The sequence below is a fragment of the Balaenoptera borealis genome (assembly GCF_965194805.1).
Source record: "Balaenoptera borealis genome assembly, chromosome: 6".
In the NCBI taxonomy this organism is placed as follows: Eukaryota; Metazoa; Chordata; class Mammalia; order Artiodactyla; family Balaenopteridae; genus Balaenoptera; species Balaenoptera borealis.
Window position 1 is genome coordinate 89,782,227 of NC_138863.1, and position 20,980 is coordinate 89,803,206.

General features: G+C 35.4%; 1 protein-coding gene across 1 annotated transcript in view; it reads left to right on the forward strand.

Moving 5' to 3' along the window:
* LRP1B (LDL receptor related protein 1B) overlaps positions 1–20,980 on the forward strand; it is a 1,905,856-nt gene that overhangs the window by 1,834,536 nt on the left and 50,340 nt on the right. The window contains exon 86 of the mRNA XM_082395829.1: positions 18,630–18,804. Within this exon, the coding sequence (XP_082251955.1) occupies positions 18,630–18,804 (175 nt within the window). The remainder of the gene's footprint in view (positions 1–18,629; positions 18,805–20,980) is intronic.

Here is a 20,980-nt window from a genome sequence, read left to right on the forward strand (position 1 = left end):
TCTATATAGAGTTACATAAAGGAAATAGATCAGATAGATCAATTTCTATTATTGAAGAAAATAGTCTCTTGAATAGGTATACATTTTTTTCTCTAATTTTAATTTTTTTTAAGTTTTATTTGTTTGAATTTTATTTCTTTTATACAGCAGCTTCTTATTAGTTATCTATTTAAAACTTATTAGTGTAAACATGTCAATCCCAATCTCCCAATTCATCACACCACCACCCCCACCCACCGCGGCTTTCCCCCCTTGGTGTCCATACGTTTGTTCTCTACATCTGTGTCTCTATCTCTGCCTTGCAAACCGGTTCATCTGTACGATTTTTCTAGATTCCATATATATGTGTTAATATACGATATTTGTTTTTTTCTTTCTGACTTACTTCGCTCTGTATAACAGCCTTTAAGTCCATCCACGTCTCTACAAATGACCCAATTTCGTTTCTTTTTATGGCTGAGTAATATTCCATTGTATATATGGACCACATCTTTTTTGTCCATTAGTCTATCAGTGGGCATTTAGGTTGCGTCCATGACCTGGCTATTGTAAATACTGCTGCGATGAACATTGAGAAGCATGAGTCTTTTTGAATCATGGTTTTCTCTGGGTATATGCCAAGTAGTGGGTATTGCTGGGTCATATGATAATTCTATTTTTAGTTTTTTAAGGAACCTCCATACTGTTCTCCATAGTGGCTGTATCAATTTACATTCCCACCAACAGTGCAAGAGGGTTCCCTTTTCTCCACACCCTCTCCAGCATTCTTTGTTTGTAGATCTTCTGATGATGCCCATTCTAACCAGTGTGAGGTGATACCTCACTGTAGTTTTTATTTGCATTTCTCTAATAATTAGTGATGTTGAGCAGCTTTTCATGTGTCCCTTTGCCATTTGAATGTCTTCTTGAAGAGATGTCTATTTAGGTCTTCAGACCATTTTTTGATTGGGTTGTTTGTTTTTTAAATATTGAGCTGCATGAGCTGATTATATATTTTGGAGATTAATCCTTTGTCCGTTGATTCGTTTGCAAATATTTTCTCCTATTCTGAGGGTTGTCTTTTCCTCTTGTTTACGTTTTCCTTTCCTGTGCAAAAGCTTTTAAGTTTCATTAGGTCCCATTTGTTTATTTTTGTATTTATTTCCATTTCTCTAGGAGGTGGGTCAAAAAAGATCTTGCTGTGATGTATGTCAAAGAGTGTTCTTCCTATGTTTTCCTCAAAGCGGTTTTTAGTGTCTGGTCTTACATTTAGGTCTTTAATCCATTTTGAGTTTTTTTTTCTGTATGGTGTTACAGAGTGTTCTAATTTCATTCTTTTACATGTAGCTGTCCAATTTTCCCAGCACCACTTATTGAAGAAGCTGTCTCTTCTCCATTGGATACCTTGCCTCCTTTGTCATAGATTAGTTGACCATAAGTGCGTGGGTTTATCTCTGGGCTTTCTATCCTGTTCCATTGATCTGTATTTCTGTTTTTGTGCCAGTACCATATTGTCTTGATTACTGTAGCTGTGTAGTATAGTCTGAAGTCAGGGATTCTGATTCCTCCAGCTCCATTTCTTTCCCTCAAGATTGCTTTGGTTCTTTGGGGTCTTTTGTATCTCGATACAAATTTTAAGATTTTTTGTTCTAGTTCTGTAAAAAGTGCCATTGGTAATTTGATAAGGATTGCATTGAATCTGTAGATTGCTTTGGGTATTATAATCATTTTCACAATATTGATTCTTCCAATCCAAGAACATGGTATATCTCTCCATCTGTTTGTGTCACCTTTGAGTTTTTTCATCAGTGTCTTATAGTTTTCTGAGTACAGCTCTTTTACCTCCTTAGGTTGGTTTATTCCTATGTATTTTATTCTTTCTGTTGCAGTGGTGAATGGGATTGTTTCCTTAATTTCTCTTTCTGATTTTTCATTGTTAGTGTATAGGAATGCAAGAGATTTCTGTGCATTAATTTTGTATCCTGCAACTTTACCAAATTCCTTGATTAGCTCTAGTAGTTTTCTGGTGGCATCTTTAGGATTCTCTATGTAATGTATCATGTCATCTGCAAAACAGTGACAGTTCTAATTCTACTTTCCAATTTGTATTCCTTTTATTTCTTTTTCTTCTCTGACTGCCATGGCTAGGACTTCCAAAACTATGTTGAATAATTGTGGTGAGAGTGGACATCCTTGTCTTGTTCCTGATCTTAGAGGAAATGCTTTCAGTTTTTCACCATTGAGAATGAAGCTTGCTGTGGGTTTGTCATATGTGGCCTTTATTATGTTGAGGTAGGTTCCTTCTATGCCCACTTTCTGGAGAGTTTTTATCATAAATGGGTGTTGAATTTTGTCAAAAGCTTTTTCTGCATCTATTGAGATGATCATATGGTTTTTATTCTTCAATTTGTTAATATGGTGTATCACATTGATTGATTTGTGTATATTGAAGAATCCGTGCATCCCTGGGATAAATCCCACTTGACGATGGTGTATGATCCTTTTAATGTGTTATTGGATTCTGTCTGCTAGTATTTTGTTGAGGATTTTTGCATCTATATTCATCAGTGATATTGGTCTGTAATTTTCTTTTTTTGTAGTATCTTTGTCTGGTTTTGATATCAGGGTGATGGTGGCCTCACAGAATGAGTTTGGGAGTGTTCCTTCCTCTACAATTTTTTGGAAGAGTTTGAGAAAGATGGATGTTAGCTCTTCTCTAACTGTTTGATAGAATTCACCCATGAAGCCATCTGGTCCTGGACTTCTGTTTGTTGGAAAATTTTTAACCACAGTTTCAATTTCATTGCTTGTGATTGGTCTGTTCACATTTTCTGTTTCTTCCTGGTTCAGTCTTGGAAGGTTATACCTTTCTAAGAATTTGTCCATTTCTTCCAGGTTGTCCATGTTATTGGTGTAGAGTTGCTTGTAATAGTCTCTTAGGATGCTTTGTATTTCTGCAGTGTCTGCTGTAACTTCTCCTTTTTCATTTCTAATTTCATTGATTTGAGTCTTCTCCCTGTTTTTCTTGATGAGTCTGGCTAAAGGTTTATCAATTTTGTTTATCTTCTCAAAGAACCAGCTTTCAGTTTTATTGATCTTTACTAGTGTTTTATTTGTTTCTATTTCATTTATTTCTGCTCTGATCTTTATGATTTCTTTCCTTCTACTAACTTAGGGTTTTGTTTGTTCTTCTTTCTCTAGTTCCTTTAGGTGTAAGGTTAGATTGTTTATTTGAGATTTTTCTTATTTCTTTAGGTAGGATTGTATTGCTATAAACTTCTCTCTTAGAACGGCTTTTGCTACATCCCATAGATTTTGGATTGTTTTGTTTTTGTTGTCATTTGTCTCTAGGTATTTTTTGATTTCCTGTTTGATTTCTTCAGTGATCTCTTGGTTATTTAGTAACGTATGGTTTAGCCTCCATGTGTTTGTGTTTTTTACGTTTTATTCCCTGTAATTCATTTCTAATCTCATAGCGTTGTGGTCAGAAAAGATGCTTGCTATGATTTCAATTTTCTTAAATTTACTGAAGCTTGATCTGTGACCCAAGAGGTGATCTATCCTGGAGAATGTTCCGTGCACACTTGAGAAGAAAGTGTATCTGCTGTTTCTGGATGGAATGTCCTATAAATATCAATTAAATCTATCTGGTCTATCGTGTCATTTAAAGTTTGCATTTCCTTATTAATATTCTGTCTGGATGATCTGTCCATTGGTGTCAGTGTGGTGTTAAAGTCCCCCACTATTATTGTGTTACTGTTGATTTCCTCTTTTATAGCTGTTAGCGTTCACCTTATGTATTGAGGTGCTCCTACGTTGGGTGCATATATATTTATAATTGTTATATCTTCTTCTTGGATTCATCCTTTGATCATTACGTAGTGTCCTTCCTTGTCTCTTGTAACATTCTTTATTTTAAAGTCTATTTTATCTGATATGAGTATTGCTACTCCAGCTTTCTTTTGATTTCCATTTGCATGGAATATCTTTTTCATCCCCTCCCTTTCAGTCTGTATGTGTCCCTAGGTCTGAAGTGGGTCTCTTGTAGACAGCATATATATGGGTCTTGTTTTTGTGTCCATTCAGCGAGCCTGTGTCTTTTGGTTGGAGCATTTAATCCATTCACATTTAAGGTGATTATCGATATGAATGTTCCTATGACCATTTTCTTAAGTGTTGTGTGTTTGTTTTGTAGGTCCTTTTCTTCTCTTGTGTTTCAAACTTGGAGAAGTTCCTTTAACATTTGTTGTAGAGCTGGTTTGGTGGTGCTGAATTCTCTTAGCTTTTGCTTGTCTGTAAAGCTTTTGATTTCTTCGCCAAATCTGAATGAGATCCTTGCCAGATAGAGTAATCTTGGTTGTAGGTTTTTCCCTTTCATCACTTTAAATATATCGTGCCACTCCCTTCTGGCTTGTAGAGTTTCTGCTGAGAAGTCAGCTGTTAACCTTTTGGGAGTTCCCTTGTATGTTATTTGTTGTTTTTCCCTTGTTGCTTTTAATAATTTTTGTTTGTTTTTAATTTTTATCAAATTTGATTACTGTGTGTCTCAGCATGTTCTTCCTTGGGTTTATCCTGCCTGGGACTTTCTGCGCTTCCTGAATTTGGTTGTCTATTTCCTTTCCCATGTTAGGGAAGTTTCCAACTATTATCTCCTCAATTTTTTTCTCGGGTCCTTTCTCTCTCTCTTCTCCTTCTGGGACCCGTATAATGCAAATGTTGGTGCGCTTAATGTTGTTCCAGAGGTCTCTTGGTCTGTCTTCATTTCTTTTCATTCTCTTTTTTTTATTCTGTTCTGCAGCAGTGAATTCCACCATTCTGTCTTCTAGGTCACTTATCCGTTCTTCTGCCTCAGTTATTCTGCTATTGATTCCTTCTAGTGTAGTTTTCATTTCAGTTATTGTATTGGTCATCTCTGTTTGTTTGGTCTTTAATTCTTCTAGGTCTTTGTTAAACATTTCTTGCATCTTCTGATCTTTGCCTCCATTCTTTTTCCAAGGTCTTGGATCATCTTCACTCTCATTATTCTGAATTCTTTTTCTGGAAGGCTGCCTATCTCCACTTCATTTAGTTGTTTTTCTGGGGTTTTATCTTGTTCCTTCATCTGGTACATAGTCCTCTGCCTTTTCATTTTGTCTATCTTTCTGTGAATGTGGTTTTCGTTCCACAGGCTTCAGGATTGTGGTCCTTCTTGCTTCTGCTGTCTGCCCTCTGGTGGATGAGGCTATCTAAGAGGCTTGTGCAAGCTTCCTGATGGGAGGGACTGGTGGTAGGTAGAGCTGGGTGTTGCTCTGTTGGGCAGATCTCAGTAAAACTTTAATCTGCTTGTCTGCTGATGGGTGGGGCTGGGTTGGTTGTTTGGCCTGAGGCAACCCATCACTGGAGCCTTCCCGGTCCTTGGTGGGGCCAATGGTGGACTCCAAGAGGGCTCACGCCAGGCAGCACTTCACAGAATTTCTGCTGTCAGTGTCCTTGACCCAATGGTAATCCACAGCCACCCCCCGCCTCTGCAGGAGACCCTCCAACACTAGCAGGTAGGTCTGGTTCAGTCTTCTATGGGGTCACTGCTCCTTCCCCTGCATTCCGATGTGCACACTACTTTGTGTGTGCCCTCCAAGAGTGGAGTCTCTGCCTCCCCCACTCCTGTCGAAATCCTGCAATCAAATCCCTCTAGCCTTCAAAGTCTGTTTCTCTGGGAATTCCTCCTCCTGTTGCTGGACCCCCGGGTTGGGAAGCCTGACCTGGGGCTCAGAACCTTCACTCCAGTGGGTGGACTTCTGTGGTATAAGTGTTCTCCAGTTTGTGAGTCACCCACCCAGTGGTTATGGGATTTGATTTAATTGTGATTGCGCCCTTCCTACTGTCTCATTGCGGCTTCTCCTTTTCTTTGGATGTGGGGTATCCTTTTTGGTGAATTCCAGTGTCTTCCTGTTGATGATTGTTCAGCAGTCAGTTGTGATTCCAGTGCTCTCACAAGAGGGAGTGAGCGCACGTCCTTCTACTCCGCCATCTTGAACTAGTCTCCTAGGTTTACTTTCATACATAGGTTAGGCTATGACTACAAAATGAAACCTATTGGAAGCTGAAAAGTTTAGTCTCCGTCTATGGAATGCCCATTTCTGGAAAAATGGTAGGTCACGTCTTTCATTCACCTGGTGGTCTGGAGTATCTGGTAGTTGTTTCATTGATCCAGCAGCTGAATGTCTGTTTTATGTAGGCACTAGATATCCAAGAGCCCTTTTACTGAGACTGGATGGATGGCATCTATCTTTGCTTCCTATCTGAATCTCCTCTTTCATCTCCCACCTTCCTCTCCCCAACTGAAACACACATACATATCCTGGCAAACTTCAGTTAGTTTCAGGAGTAAGTAAAACTAACGTTGATTGATCTCATATTTACATAAATTTGTAACTGCCTTTGGAGTTTTAAAACTAAAAAATCTACAGTGTGACTCTTGTTCTCTGCCTTCTGACGTGCCCTGATTTCCAAGGGGCAGTGCTCATTCATTAATTCAACAAATATAAATAGGGTATCTAATGTGTGACAGCCACTGAGGCTTGAGAGTTAGTCATGAATAAAACAGAAAACTGCTCTCATGGTACACTTTAGTATTTATAAAAAATATGCAAACATATTAAGTGTCAGGTGGTGAGAAATGAGATGATGAAAAATAAAGCAGGGTAAATTAAGAACCTAATACAGTCTGAATGAAGAAAAGAGTCAGGGGGCTATAGAAATTAAAACACATTAGTTATTATATCAAAAGTGTATTGCTACAGTATCTTTTCGTAAGCTGGGTATGTAAAAGAGTAATGAGTTAATCTCATCGCCTTAAGGTTGAAACAATTTACAAGAATGTTTTCAAAGGACAATAATCTTTATAAATCAAAAGTATACTGGATTAAATTGTTTATTGATTAATTGCAGTAATTCAATGCCTACTTCTAATCATGTTAAAGTGTAATGCTACTAATTAATAATAAAATTAAAGTGATTTTCTGTAACCTTTGAATTACTATGACAGTAAAGTAGAAAGCCGAGTTTTATATATGAATAATCTGTTTTATGCCTACACATCTAACCTAAAGGAAACTTGCACATTTGACCAGGGGTATCTTTTATAATTTGCTACATATTACTCTGTCAGGTGACCTTTTCAAGATGACTTTCTCAATATTTTAGGGAACTCTCATTAAATAGTAATCACTTATCACACCAGTGTAAAAACCCCTCTCTATATATCTGTATAGATATTGATATATGGATATAAAGAAACATATATATTATGTATTTTGCAAGGTAACATATTGAAGGAAAAGTAGGAGGAAGTTACATCTAAGTATATCAGAAATCATTACTTAAACATTTAGTTTTGAAGTGAGTAGCTTGGAAGAAAGAAAGGATGAAAAGTTGGAATGGAGAAGAGATAGTGAAAGAAGGAGAAAAAATACGTATATAGGAACTGCATGGGTTTGTCTACGATGGCCATGTCTTCTCCCAGTATGAGGTAAGACATTCCCTGCCCTCTCGTTAGGCTATAACATGATGACAATAACTTTCTTAATTATACTCCCAACTGAGATGATCTTTTCCATGATCAATTCCAAGCATTGTTCACCTCTCATTTCTCCATGAAATTCTTTCTAGTTTTCTACAAATGAGTTATTAATTTGTGCTCTGAATTGTCTTAAAGAAATAGTTCTTAACTAAAATATTTTATTGATCTTAATTTTTTTCAGTTGTGTTAGCCCTGAGGTTCTGTCAAATTATAGGCACCCTGAGAGTAAGGGCAATATTAACACTATAGATACTATTAACATAGTAGATGTTAATAAATTTTATTAGGCTGAAATAAATTGAACTTTAGTACCATTCAATGTCCTGATAAAGAAATTAGGGCCTAAACATGGTAAATGGTTTGTTTATGGTGAGAGAGTTACTACATATATGTGTGTGCTTCATTCCTATTCTACATTTAAGCCGTCGTATGCTTATTCACTTGTATGGTTTTAAGTTAGCCTCATCTGATAATTGTATTTAGCTGTCGTCTGCAAGTGAACTTGCTTTCAAGTCTCAGATGACTCTCTACCACTTTATAGTTACTTGCTAAAAGCTTTTATAGCTGGATTGCTTTAAAAATAGAGGAATACTCAACCCAGAACATCCTTTATAAACAAAAGTTATGTAGGTTTCTCTGATATTTGAAAAAAACATTGCCATGATAGTTTTATGAGTTAATTTTGACTATTGCTAAAATTACTGATGCCATCATTGTTAATATACATTTTGAAACAGCAGCCTGTTGAGAACTTAAATGCTGGTACTTTTAAAATCCCACCCCATATGTCTCACTCAAATGAAAATTTTATTAAATTGGCTTTCTGAATCTTACATTTTCCTTTTACCTGGATACTCCGAGATGGCAGTGTTTGCTCAGAATAGATCTCACTCTAAATTTTTGCAGTTTTCTCTATAAAATATTTGGGATATATTTCTATTTTTAGTAATAAATTAGAAAATGCTAATTTTCTTAAACATGCTTTTCTGATGAAAATTTATCAGCTCTAATCAGAGTTTTGCCCACATTTTTCCCTAGTGAGTATTTAATTGGCATACCTGGATTCAATGTTTGCCTACTTTATTAAACTCAGTTCTGAAATCAGAAGATATATTTAGGACTATGCAATAAGTTTAATTATTAAAATATCTTAGGCTGTGTCAAACATTGGAGGAATGTGAAAAAGAATACATTCTAGTATTTCTTAAATTTGTTTTTATTTTTTAATATAATCCTTTAAAGACAGCAATCATAAAATTCTAAGCAAATTATACAAGTTACTTTATCTCTTTGCCTCCTAAACCATGATAAATGAAAAACTGACTCCAGAGAAGAAAGGCTGCCATCACTTTTGTTAACATTTTTAAGAATCTGAAAACTTTTCCAGAAAACCTTCTAAATGTTTTCTTCTTAAATTATGTGTCAGCAAATGGTGACACTCAGGAATGTCATACTTTGAGATTTCTTGGCTGTTATTTTGGTTTCCTATTTGTCCAGAGTGACTCAGAACTGATCCTGCCTGATATTGAATATATCATATGTATGGTTAGGTGTTCCCTTCAAGTAAGAGAGTCCAGTGCTGTAAGCCAATTACCAGTGGCTAGAGAGGCCAATGTTCAACTTGGGTTGGGATGGAATGCTGAGAATGGCACATGAAAAATGAATGTTTGGATGAGATATAGGAGTCCAGATTGAGTTCCTGAGCTCTAACTTTGCTGGTCTGTGTGGCATCAGGTAAGCTCTTCTGGGTCTGTTGTTCTTGCTACTGCAGGGTCCATTAGCATTCTGACTGGTGGTTAGACCTTCAGATATCTATATAGATGGAGGCCCGTTTAGTTTTAGACACATATAAGGACAAAAGAACACCAAAGGTATTCCAAATTACTTTCTGGATTTTCTTTTCTTGAGTGTGAGTAATTGAATAAGAAAAATAAGAGTTTATTCTCTAGAGTTTGACTTATTTGGGTTTGAATTTCAGTCTTCTCACTTTTTCTTGTGTCGTCATTGGCAAGTTGCGTAACCTCTCTGTGCCTCAGAGTAATCACCTATAAAATGAGGGTAATACCATGTAATGCTGAGACTAAAACCAACACATGTGCCTGGCATGTAGAAGACAGCTAAAAACAAGTGTTTATTATCATCATAATCATCATTTCCATCATTTTACTCAAAACAGGCTCTCATTGGCCTTTTTCGTATTAAGGGTATTGTTGAGGATGGATGGGTGAGCAGGGAATCATGACATAATCTCAGGCATGTTTAGTAATACTGACTCTGTTCAAAGATGACCAAAGAGCATCTTGGAGAAGTTAGTCAAGTAATTCAGATGAGGTCACATTGTTAGTCAGAGGAAGGGCTGAATTAAACCTCCAAGTCCCTCATATTCTGGCCAATGATTTTGTTTTTTCTTTCTTTTTATTATGTCACCGTAGTATAAGTATTCATCAAAAGTTTATAAAACACCATGTTGGCTCTTCTGGAAATTCTTCTGCCTTTTATACATATGTGGAAGCAGCTATAAATATCCCGGCAGGGAGAACGTTAGCAAAATTCATAGAACCTACTTCTCCTGAGACAAATAACAGTGAAGGTGGAGTATGAATTGCACTGAAATTGGAGCTCAGTTATAGAATGCCTGGGGGTATGTGCTGTGGGTTTACCTAATCTTTGTGAAAGTAATACCATCCTACTTTTAATTTATTGGTGTATTGTGTGTGTGTGTGTGTGTGTGTGTGTGTGGTCCTAAATTATCAAATGCTTATTTAAATTAGGAATCTTAAAGCCAATTCACATAGCATTTTTTTATTTTTTATTTTTATTTTTTTCACATTTTTTTAAAGGCCAGGTCAAAATTCAGTGAAGTAGGACAATTGATGTACATACATGTGATTGCATAATTTAGTCTCCCCTGTATAACCACTCTGTAATACCAATTAAATACTCTCCAGGTTACTCATTATTCTTACTGAGTATCTTCAACTCCTGTTTAGGTGGTATATTTTGGTTTGGTTTTCTTCTCTTTAAATAAATTTCACACTTCACTAACTATTACAATGTGAATAGCCCAGTTGCAAATATGAGTTAATAGCTAAATGGTCTTGGCAATTACTTTTCAATAGAAAGAAATATTTGGGAAAGAAGTTAAATGCAGCTAGAGATTTTATAGGCATCTGGCTCCCCATGAATATTCATAAACCTGTATATATACCCATACATGCACATATTTTTATGTGGTCTATTAAGATACTGTAAAAAATATTAAAGGAAGAAGTATCTCCTTGTATTTCTGGTTGCTTAAAGAGAAAAGAGAAAGAGAAAAAGAGACAGTGCAATAATGATCTGCCTTGAAAATTACTCCATTTCTGTTGCAGAAAATAGCCATTCACTTATTCTCCAGTTACTATCTACTTAATTACCATGTGAATACTCTGTAATTATATATCCATCGTTGTCCTTTAGATTACATGATTGTGTTTGGTGCTGCTATGCAGTTCTTAGTGTAATTACCCTGCACAGGTTATAACAATTTTTATATTGTGAATATAAAGTGTTATTATATAATTTCATGGTAATCTCTATTTTCTTAGCACAAATTAATTGCATTTCATTATTGCTCCTTCTTATCATATACAGAAATCTCAATTGTTATGCCGTTCAGGTCAGTAAAATGCTGAAAACTTATGAGCTGGAATGTTCCAAAGGAAGGAAGATTTTGTTGGTAGTAATATATGTAGGCTCTTGCCACAGTGGACATTATTCAGATCGGTTTTAATTGCTTTTTTCTTCTTGTTTTAACCTTTTAATTGGCTTGTCAGCTCTCTAGAGCTGGTGTCCTGTCTTGTATTTCTGAACTCTTCTCACAGCTCCCAGTATACAATTAGACACATGCATGTCCTCAGCAAATAATTACACATCCACCACTTCCATTTTATCATCATGGTGTTTAAAATTAGATCAACTATATTGTTCCACCTGCTTTTCTTTCCATAAATTCCAGACTGTTGCTGTTGAACACTTACTGGCCAATCTGACTAGCCTCTTTTATCTTCAGCCTTCAATCTTCAATTCCTTCCCTATTTCATCCTCTCTAACAAAATGTCTCCTGTCACCTGTATTTTCTTCTAACCTTCCTTCTTTTAGTCTACCGCATTTTTTTTTTAACTTTCTCTCAGTTCCAATAATTATTAAGCTAAATTTAAAATTTGGGGGGAAAAAGATGATTGTGTTGGGGAAAGTGCGTGTATGTGTGTGTGTCTCTGTGTCAGAAAATAGAAGATGATCCCTTTGTGGTACACCTTGGTTTTAACAAACCACCAACATTCCTAACTCTTTTATTCTTTGGGAGGAATTAAGTATTTTATTTAGATTTGTCTACTGCTTCATAATCGGTAACATTTCACTTAGTCAAAACTGAAATATGAAAAAAAGCAGAAGGTTATGAAACTTCTGCAAAGGTAATTTCACATAAATAATTGATAGAGTGATAAATGAGTCATTAATAAAAATACCAATATATTTTAGTTAAGAACATGCATATCTATCTAATAGAAAGATTACTTTCAAAATGGTTTTAAAGCATTTTTGATGCTTCAAGTGGTAAGCTGTGTAGGATAACTATTTTCAGTGCTCTAGGATAAAAAAATTGTTCTTCCAGTTATGGTTAGACTTCTCTCTGTTTCTGAGCTTATCAAGGAAGACTCCTTAGAACCAAAGTGAACAATTGCATACCATAGGAGCCTTCTCATATAATATTCTTCTTCATACTTTGCTAACGTTCTGCTGAATTGGGAAGTGCTAATGAAGTATTCCTTTTATTAAATAAATAACTGAAGAGATAGTTAGAATTTAACTATGAGTATGTAGTAATTATTTGAGAGTGTATAGAGAGGAGACACTGATAAAAATACAGCATATATTTATACAAATTTTACATAGATGCTTGTAATTCAAAGTGGATTATAGCTGAAAAGAGAATGAGAGAGAAATTAGGTAGCATTCCTATGACTTACTCTACATTCCTGTCATGATATTGAGACAGTTGCAGAGAACATGAACTCTGGTTGAGTCAATCAATTTGGAAATAGTACCATCAGGTGTTTCAGACTTTTTCCTGGACTTGCATGTAGTATGTGACATGATTAAACTTGAAATATCAGAGAGCTTTTGAAGGAGTTATTTCGATTTACAAATATCCAGTGCTTGTGTGATAGTTTAAATACAAGATGCTGAAGTCCCCTATCAAGTAAGATCTACTTTCTCCTGTGTTCAGAAATCTTGGAGTTGAAATTGAATAAATAGGGAAGGCTTTAAGAGGAGAAAGAAAGAAGGAAAGAGAGAGAGAGGGGGGAAGGGAGGGAGGGAATATATATTAAAAGTGTTGGGCCCAAGAATCCTAACAGTGATGCAGCCAGACATATAATTCAGTATCCTCTACATGTTCCACATCTTAAGCCTAACAGTGGGAGATAGTCAGAAAATTTTCATAGGTAGGCATTGGGAAGCCACTCTGGCAGGACTGGAGTATAGTGAGCAGCTCTCTGTCCCTAAGCTTCAATTTAGCATAGAGTGCTAAACATGTAAACTGGGAAAAATGAAATGTCTTCCATTTGAATATCTGTAGAGAAAGGGTTCTGAGCCTAAAATTATTTCTGCCTTTTTTAGAGGGAAAACATGGCATGGCTTAACAGCATGCAATTTAGAATTAGTTATTAAACTGTATATTCTAACATCTGTTTACTTCACAATTTTATATTAGCAAACATTTCTTTACATTCTTTAGGTTCCATTTTTAGGCCATGAGACCAGTCAACTGCAATTGAATAATGTGCATCTGACATGCTTCAAAAAATATTAAAAGCATTAAAGGGTGGAGGATTTCCTTTTTTTTTAAACATCTTTATTGGAGCATAATTGCTTTACAATGGTGTGTTAGTTTCTGCTTTATAACAAAGTGAATCAGCTATACATATACATATATCCCCATATCTCCTCTCTCTTGCGTCTCCCTCCCACCCTCCCTATCCCAACCCTTTAGGTGGTCACAAAGCACCGAGATGATCTCCCTGTGCTATGTGGCTGCTTCCCACTAGCTATCTATTTTACATTTGGTACTGTATATATGTCCATGCCACTCTCTCAATTTGTCCCAGCTTACTCTTCCCCCTCCTCGTGTCAAGTCCAATCTCTACGTCTGCATCTTTATTCCTGTCCTGCCCCTCGGTTCTTCAGAACCATTTTTTTTTTTTTTTTTTTAGATTCCATATATATGTGTTAGCATACGGTATTTGTTTTTCTCCTTCTGACTTACTTCACTCTGTATGACAGACTATAGGTTCACTACAAATAACTCAATTTCGTTTCTTTTTATGGCTGAGTAATATTCCATTGTATATATGTGCCACATCTTCTTTATCCATTCATCTGTCGATGGACACTTAGTTGCTTCCATGTCCTGGCTATTGTAAATAGAGCTGCAATGAACATTGTTGTACATGACTCTTTTTGAATTATGGTTTTCTTAGAGTATATGCCCAGTAGTGGGATTGCTGGGTCGTATGGTAGTTCTATTTTCAGTTTTTTAAGGAACTTGCATACTGTTCTCCATAGTGGCTGTATCAATTTACATTCCCACCAACAATACAAGAGGGTTCTCTTTTCTCCACACCCTCTCCAACATTTATTGTTTGTAGATTTTTTTGATGATGGCCATTCTGACTGGTGTGAGGTGATACCTCATTGTAGTTTTGATTTGCATTTCTCTAATGATTGGTGATGTTGAGCATCCTTTCATATGTTTGTTGGCAATCTGTATTTGCAGATGACATGATACTATACATAGAGAATCCTAAAGATGCTACCAGAAAACTACTAGAGCTAATCAATGAATTTGGTAAAGTAGCAGAATACAAAATCAATGCACAGAAATCTCTTGCATTCCTATATACTAATGATGAAAAATCTGAAACAGAAATTAAGGAAACACTCCCATTTACTATTGCAACAAAAAGAATAAAATACCTAGGAATAAACCTACCTAAGGAGACAAAAGACCTGTATGCAGAAAACTGTAAGACACTGTTGAAAGAAATTAAAGATGATACAACCAGATGGAGAGATATACCATGTTCTTGGACTGGAAGAATCAACGTTGTGAAAATGACTATACTACCCAAAGCAATCTACAGATTCAATGCAATCCCTATCAAACTACCACTGGCATTTTTCACAGAACTAGAACAAAAAATTTCACAATTTGTTTGGAAACACAAAGACCCCAAATAGCCAAAGCAATCTTGAGAAAGAAAAATGGAGCTGGAGGAATCAGGCGCCCAGACTTCAGACTATACTACAAAGCTACAGTAATCAAGACAGTATGGTACTGGCACAAAAACAGAAATATAGATCAATGGAACAGGATAGAAAGCCCAGAGATAAACCCATGCACATATGGTCACCTTATTTTTGATAAAGGAGGCAAGAATATACAATGGGGAAAAGACACCCTCTTCAATAAGTGGTGCTGGGAAAACTGGACGGCTACATGTAAAAGAATGAAATTAGAACACTCCCTAACCCCATACACAAAAATAAACTCAAAATAGATTAAAGACCTAAATGTAAGGCCAGACACTATAAAACTCTTAGAGGAAAACATAGGAAGAACACTCTTTGACATACATCACATCAAGATCCTTTTTGACCCATCTCCCAGAGAAATGGAAATTAAAACAAAAATAAACAAATGGGACCTAATGAAACTTAAAAGCTTTTGCACAGCAAAGGAAACCATAAACAAGATGAAAAGACAACCCTCAGAATGGGAGAAAATATTTGCAAATGAAGCAACTGACAAAGAATCTCCAAAATTTACAAGCAGCTCATGCAGCTCAGTATCAAAAAAAAACAAACAACCCAATCCATAAATAGACAGAAGACCTAAATAGACGTTTCTCCAGAGAATTTCCTTTAAAGCATAAAAAGTGGACCATGAATTCCTTTAAAAAATATCGTCTGTAAAGAGAAAAGCTATTAGCCTAGTTAGCAAATTAAGCAGAATTTATAAAATATTCTCATTCTAGCTTATATGCCATTAGATTAAAAAAATCTTTCTATGGAAAAATAATATACATAGAAATGTTTAAAATCACAGGTATACAGTTCAATAATTTATCCCCAGGTGTACATACCAGTGTAAACCAACATTCAGGTCAAAAATAAACATTATCATTACCTCAGATGCCCCCTGGTGTTCTTCATCACTATCCCTTTCCTTCTCCTCAAAAATAACTCATTTTTGACTCTTAAAACCATAGATTAGTTTTGCCTTTTGAAGTTATACAAATAAAAAAGTAGTATATATATTTTTCTGTCCAGCATTTTTCTCTCAATATTATTTTTGTGAGATTCATCCATGTCGTTGTGTATAACTGTAATGTCTTCATTTTTCATTTCTCTCTTTACATATAAATATACATATATATATGAACTACAGTTTCTCCATTCTTCTTACAATGGGCATTTAGATTATTTTCTGTTTTTGGCTATTTCTAAAAATATTGCTGTGCATATTATGTACATGTTTTTGTGCACATGTACGTGCTTTTCTCTGGGATATACAGTATATTAAGAGTAAAAATGCTAAGTCATTAAGTGTAGTTATGTTCAAATTTAGTATATACTGTCAATTGTTTCCCAAATTGGTTGAACCAGTTTATATTCCCACTACTAGTGTATGAGAGTTTCTGCTATTTGTTGTCAATTTGGTATGTGTGCAATGGTATTTCTTTGAGCTATTAATTTGTATTTCCTTGATTACTAATGAGTTGTATATATTCTCACATCTTTATAATCTTAGTCTAAAACAGATTTAATTTATGCACCAAAACTAGTTATAATTAGTAAATTGTAGGTAAGTTTTTAACTTTGACCTTTAGCACCCTAGATAAGTGCAAACTGTTCCTTGCTACAGTATGGTGTAGGGCAATCATCAACCCTCAGAATGTTAACCCAGTTTTTCAAGTTTCTTAGGTCTTCTCAGTGATGTGATTATAAAAAAAAGTGGTTCAAAATTTTAGGTTAAAAATTACATTTTAATTAGGGCTCACAAATTAGTCAAGAAATAAGCTATTTTAGTCAAATCAAATCTATTTACGATTATGAGACAATGTAGTCCCTTTGCTAATCAGTAAATTGTTTTCCGATTTCTTACATTCCCTCGTTCCCAAATTCTATTTACTCAACCAGTCCCACGGGGATCACTTGGGCCTCATTTATGATCTATAAATTGGAATCCAGGGGTGGTGGTGGATGAAAGGGAAAGACACTGGAATTTTTATTTGCAAATAAGTTACCTACATGATTCTGATGAATTATCCACTGTGGAAAAACCTCATAATATGAAGATCTTGGACAGATACATCAGCTGACTTCTATGTCCCATCAGAAAAATGAATCAGGACCAAAGAATGAAATTTAAAGCAATTAGAGACAATATTAAAAGAGCTCTCTGTCAATAAGTGGTATGTAGCAACCTGACGAAGGAAAATTTTTCTTTAGAGATTTCTGCATAGGAGATGGTACTAGATGATTATGTAGGCTGCTGCTAATACATTCTTCATAAATAAAAACAGAAGCTATGCTGTGTAAACTCTACCTGCCAAGCCTAGAACAACTACAGATAGACATCATAATGGACAGATACTAACACTGACTTAATTTTTAGATCTCCACGTCTCTCACCTTTCAAAAGTGCTGCTTTCCTTACGTACAGCCAAGACCCTTAGTAATAAGCTTCAGCATGGAATTGCAACAAGGGCACTTGGCATAAAGCAACAGCAAACAGAAGAATGCTTGAAATAAATTTCCATAAATATGAAGCAAGCCTGTCAGTAAATTTAATTTCTGTCTGATTTAATAAACAGCTAGATAAATACACAAACATGAAAATTATAAATTATGTTTTAATTTTTCTCACCTACCATAACTGTCTTATTGCAGGTTAAAGTTTATAAATTGTGATTTTTATCTCAGCTAATCTCACTTAACATTGCTTCATGGTTAGATAGCTAAAATGAAATTTCCGCTCCAAACACAAAGTCTGGGATCAATTTGACCAGTTCTTCTGCTTACGATTATTTGTACTATAAATTTCAATATTTTGAATATGGTAAATTCGAATACATTGATATGTCAACAGACATATAAACTTGTTTTTCAAAAGACAGGCAGAATATCTAATTGCAAAGTCAGTGTGGTTCTTATATTATTAAATGGTCTTTGTTTTATTACTGACGTTCAAGAGGTATAGAAATATTTGAGGAGGACTTCCTTTGTGGTTGAGAAAATTGTCTGTAGTGCTCAGTAGGAAACATCTTCCAAAGTAAAGGGCTCAGCTACAGGGAGGTTTTCCCTCTGACTGATGGGGAGGTTAGGTTCTCACCTAGGAGGGGGCAATAGTCTAGACTTCTGTTATCACTTTCTACCCATGATGGATCAGTTAGTCTTCCAGTCTACCTTTCTATTAGGGTTCCATGAGAGGCACACCTCCTGTCTGCTTACCTGCCCAGGCGTTTGGAAATACTGGGCCTGTTCTGGCTCACAGAGGGAGGCTTCTTTCCACCACGCCAAAAGCTAGTGAAGAGGTAGGATTCCCCTACTCACCACTCACTACCCTGTTCTCTGGATGAAAAGAGATGCGAAGAGGGACAAAGATAAAGGACATCTAAAGAAATCTTGAGCATTTCTGTTCATTTCAGAATAACAGTAATATTGCTCATTAGAAAGAAAGCTGAGGAAACTTGTGAACTTAAACTTTAAAACTCAGAACCTAAAGAGTTTGTCACTTAGTATTATATCAATATAACCCATCTCCTCCTAGAAAGATGAAATGATGCCTAACTCAGGCAAAAAGAGGAACCAATGACATTATTAAAGAATTCTGGTTACATGCAGTTACAGGCTGCTTTTGTAAATTAATCTACCTATTCTCTGACCATTTTAAAATATTAAGTGAAAGGTAACATTTATTGTGACTCAAGAAAAAATCTTGAAATATTTCAAGAAATTTCATTTCTATGTTGTGCATTCTTTCTAGATGTGTGTCATCACTACTGTGTGAATTCTGAATCCTGTATCATTGGGGATGACGGAAGTGTGGAATGTGTCTGTCCAACACGCTACGAAGGACCAAAATGCGAGGTTGACAAATGTATAAGGTGCCATGGGGGACACTGCATTATAAATAAAGACAGTGAAGATATATCTTGCAAGTAAGTAGACAGCTAGCTTACTTTATAAAAACATTTGAACCCAAAAGGACATAGCAATCCAGAAATAAACAGAGAAAACAATGTAAATTATTTTTATTCTAAAATTCAATATGGCAACCGTTCCATTCTCTCTCTCTCTCTCTTTTTTTCCTTTTTGGCTAGAGATAGAGTTCAATTCATTTTGATTAAACCAAAACTTATTAAAAACCTATTATGTACATCTGTGTAATATGAACATTTATCATGTAATGACATGATCAGGTCATTGCCTATATAGAATATTCCTAATAGTAAGCAAGTAAAAGTGAAATGCAACATACTTTCAAAAAACTATATGTAATACTTCTAAATTAGAATAGCTCAGGCTTTTGTTTTATCATTATTATCAACAATGAGTGTTTGCCTTTCTGATTTTACAAAATGATCCTTTGGGGAAGAAGCAGAAGACCTTTCTAATGGAAATAAAATTTAATCTTTTTATCTGACTTTGAAAATTATTGTACAAAATAAGTAGAAGGAATAATGTTTCCTAGGAAGCAACTACAACAAAAATGTCCAAGTTAGATTTTGATTACATTGCCTTTTGCTCTTTGGCTTTAAGATCAAGTGAATGGAAAACAGAACTTTGCAGCTAAAGAGTAATGCCATTCAGTTTCTAGCATGAAACAAATTTATGCCACTGGGGTTAGAGATCAATTCTCACTCTGAACTTCTTTTAACAGGTTTTTTTTTTAAAAAGGGCTTATAAAGGACTGTACTCTATCACTTGCCCTAGGAGTATAATAAACGAGCATATGCGATAGGAAAGCACGCCTTAAAGGGTTCATGTCACAGCTTCCACCAAGACAGCTCTGCAAGGGTGCCAGCCCTGAGTTATGTTGCTCTGCCAAACAAGGCCCCATAAAATTTTATTACAGACAGCATCGACATTTTTTTCTTTTTTATTTACTCTCATTTTAGAATTACTCCATGTATGATTTGTGTTATCACTATAAATGACATTTACTCAAACCCTCAAATTGTGTCCTTTGAAAGTACATTATTTTTAACTAAAGTAATTTAAAATATGACTAATTATAATATATGCCTTTGATAAGTACATAAAAGCAAAATGCATTTTCATATAAACTACCAAAATCATGTTTGCTCATTAAGCTCATCAGTTTTTTGTGATGAAACTTTAGCATGACAGAACTTGATTTTAATTACTGAGCATACATCTTTCTTTATGTCCAGCATACCATGTCAGGAATGCACTGTAGAATCTTCTTCACAGCCCCATCCCAGTCACACAAGGAATCATGGACCATCGTATAAGAAAGGCTATGAGCCATAGTTTGCAACCTAGTTTATCTTGGAGAAGCTCATGCAGAGACACACACCGTGTTTCCATCACACAGGGCAGTTCCGTGTGAGGAATGAAGGGCTGAACTCTTAGGACCCTCGGTACTGCCTCCTTAACAGAGAATACTGGCTTCACCAACCTAGAAACACTAGAACCTCATAACCTGAGTAGGCTTTTGAAGGTCCAACATTATAGTTCTTGACTCTTAAAAGATCTTTCTGGAAACCTATATGTAAGAATGGATAAATAATAGTTGCTAGCAGTGAGTTGATAGTGGAAGTTTAAAGATAAGAGTATAATATTTGATTTATCAGATAGGTTATAATAACATATGAACATGATAGTACAAACAGGACTCTTTGGGTATTTTGAAACTTTAAGTTTGTTTTCATTTCTATGATACTTTTCATCTTAGCATTAACTAAAGCTTGCAGAGATGTTGGGATTTCTATTTCATGGGTAAAGAACTGATACTAAAACAAAATCACAACTGAGTTAAATATTTTTTTACTGAAATGGGAAAATTCAAGTTGCATGTATACTTGCGATTCCAAAGAGTCATGTATTTCTAATGCACAGCCTATGAGCTGTCAACTTCAGTAAAGAATAGATGCTCTGTCAATTATAATGAGTATAATCTTTGAAACAGAGCTAATTGTGTATTTTTCTCTCTTCCTCAGTAAATATTATTGAAGAAAGTCTTGATCATAATTTTGAATAGCCTAAATAATACCACTGTGATGTCAAATGGTTATGAGAATTCTTTCTCTTTACTGGACAACTGCTAATTACAAAGTGTGTCTGCATGCATGCACATGTAACATTTCTAAG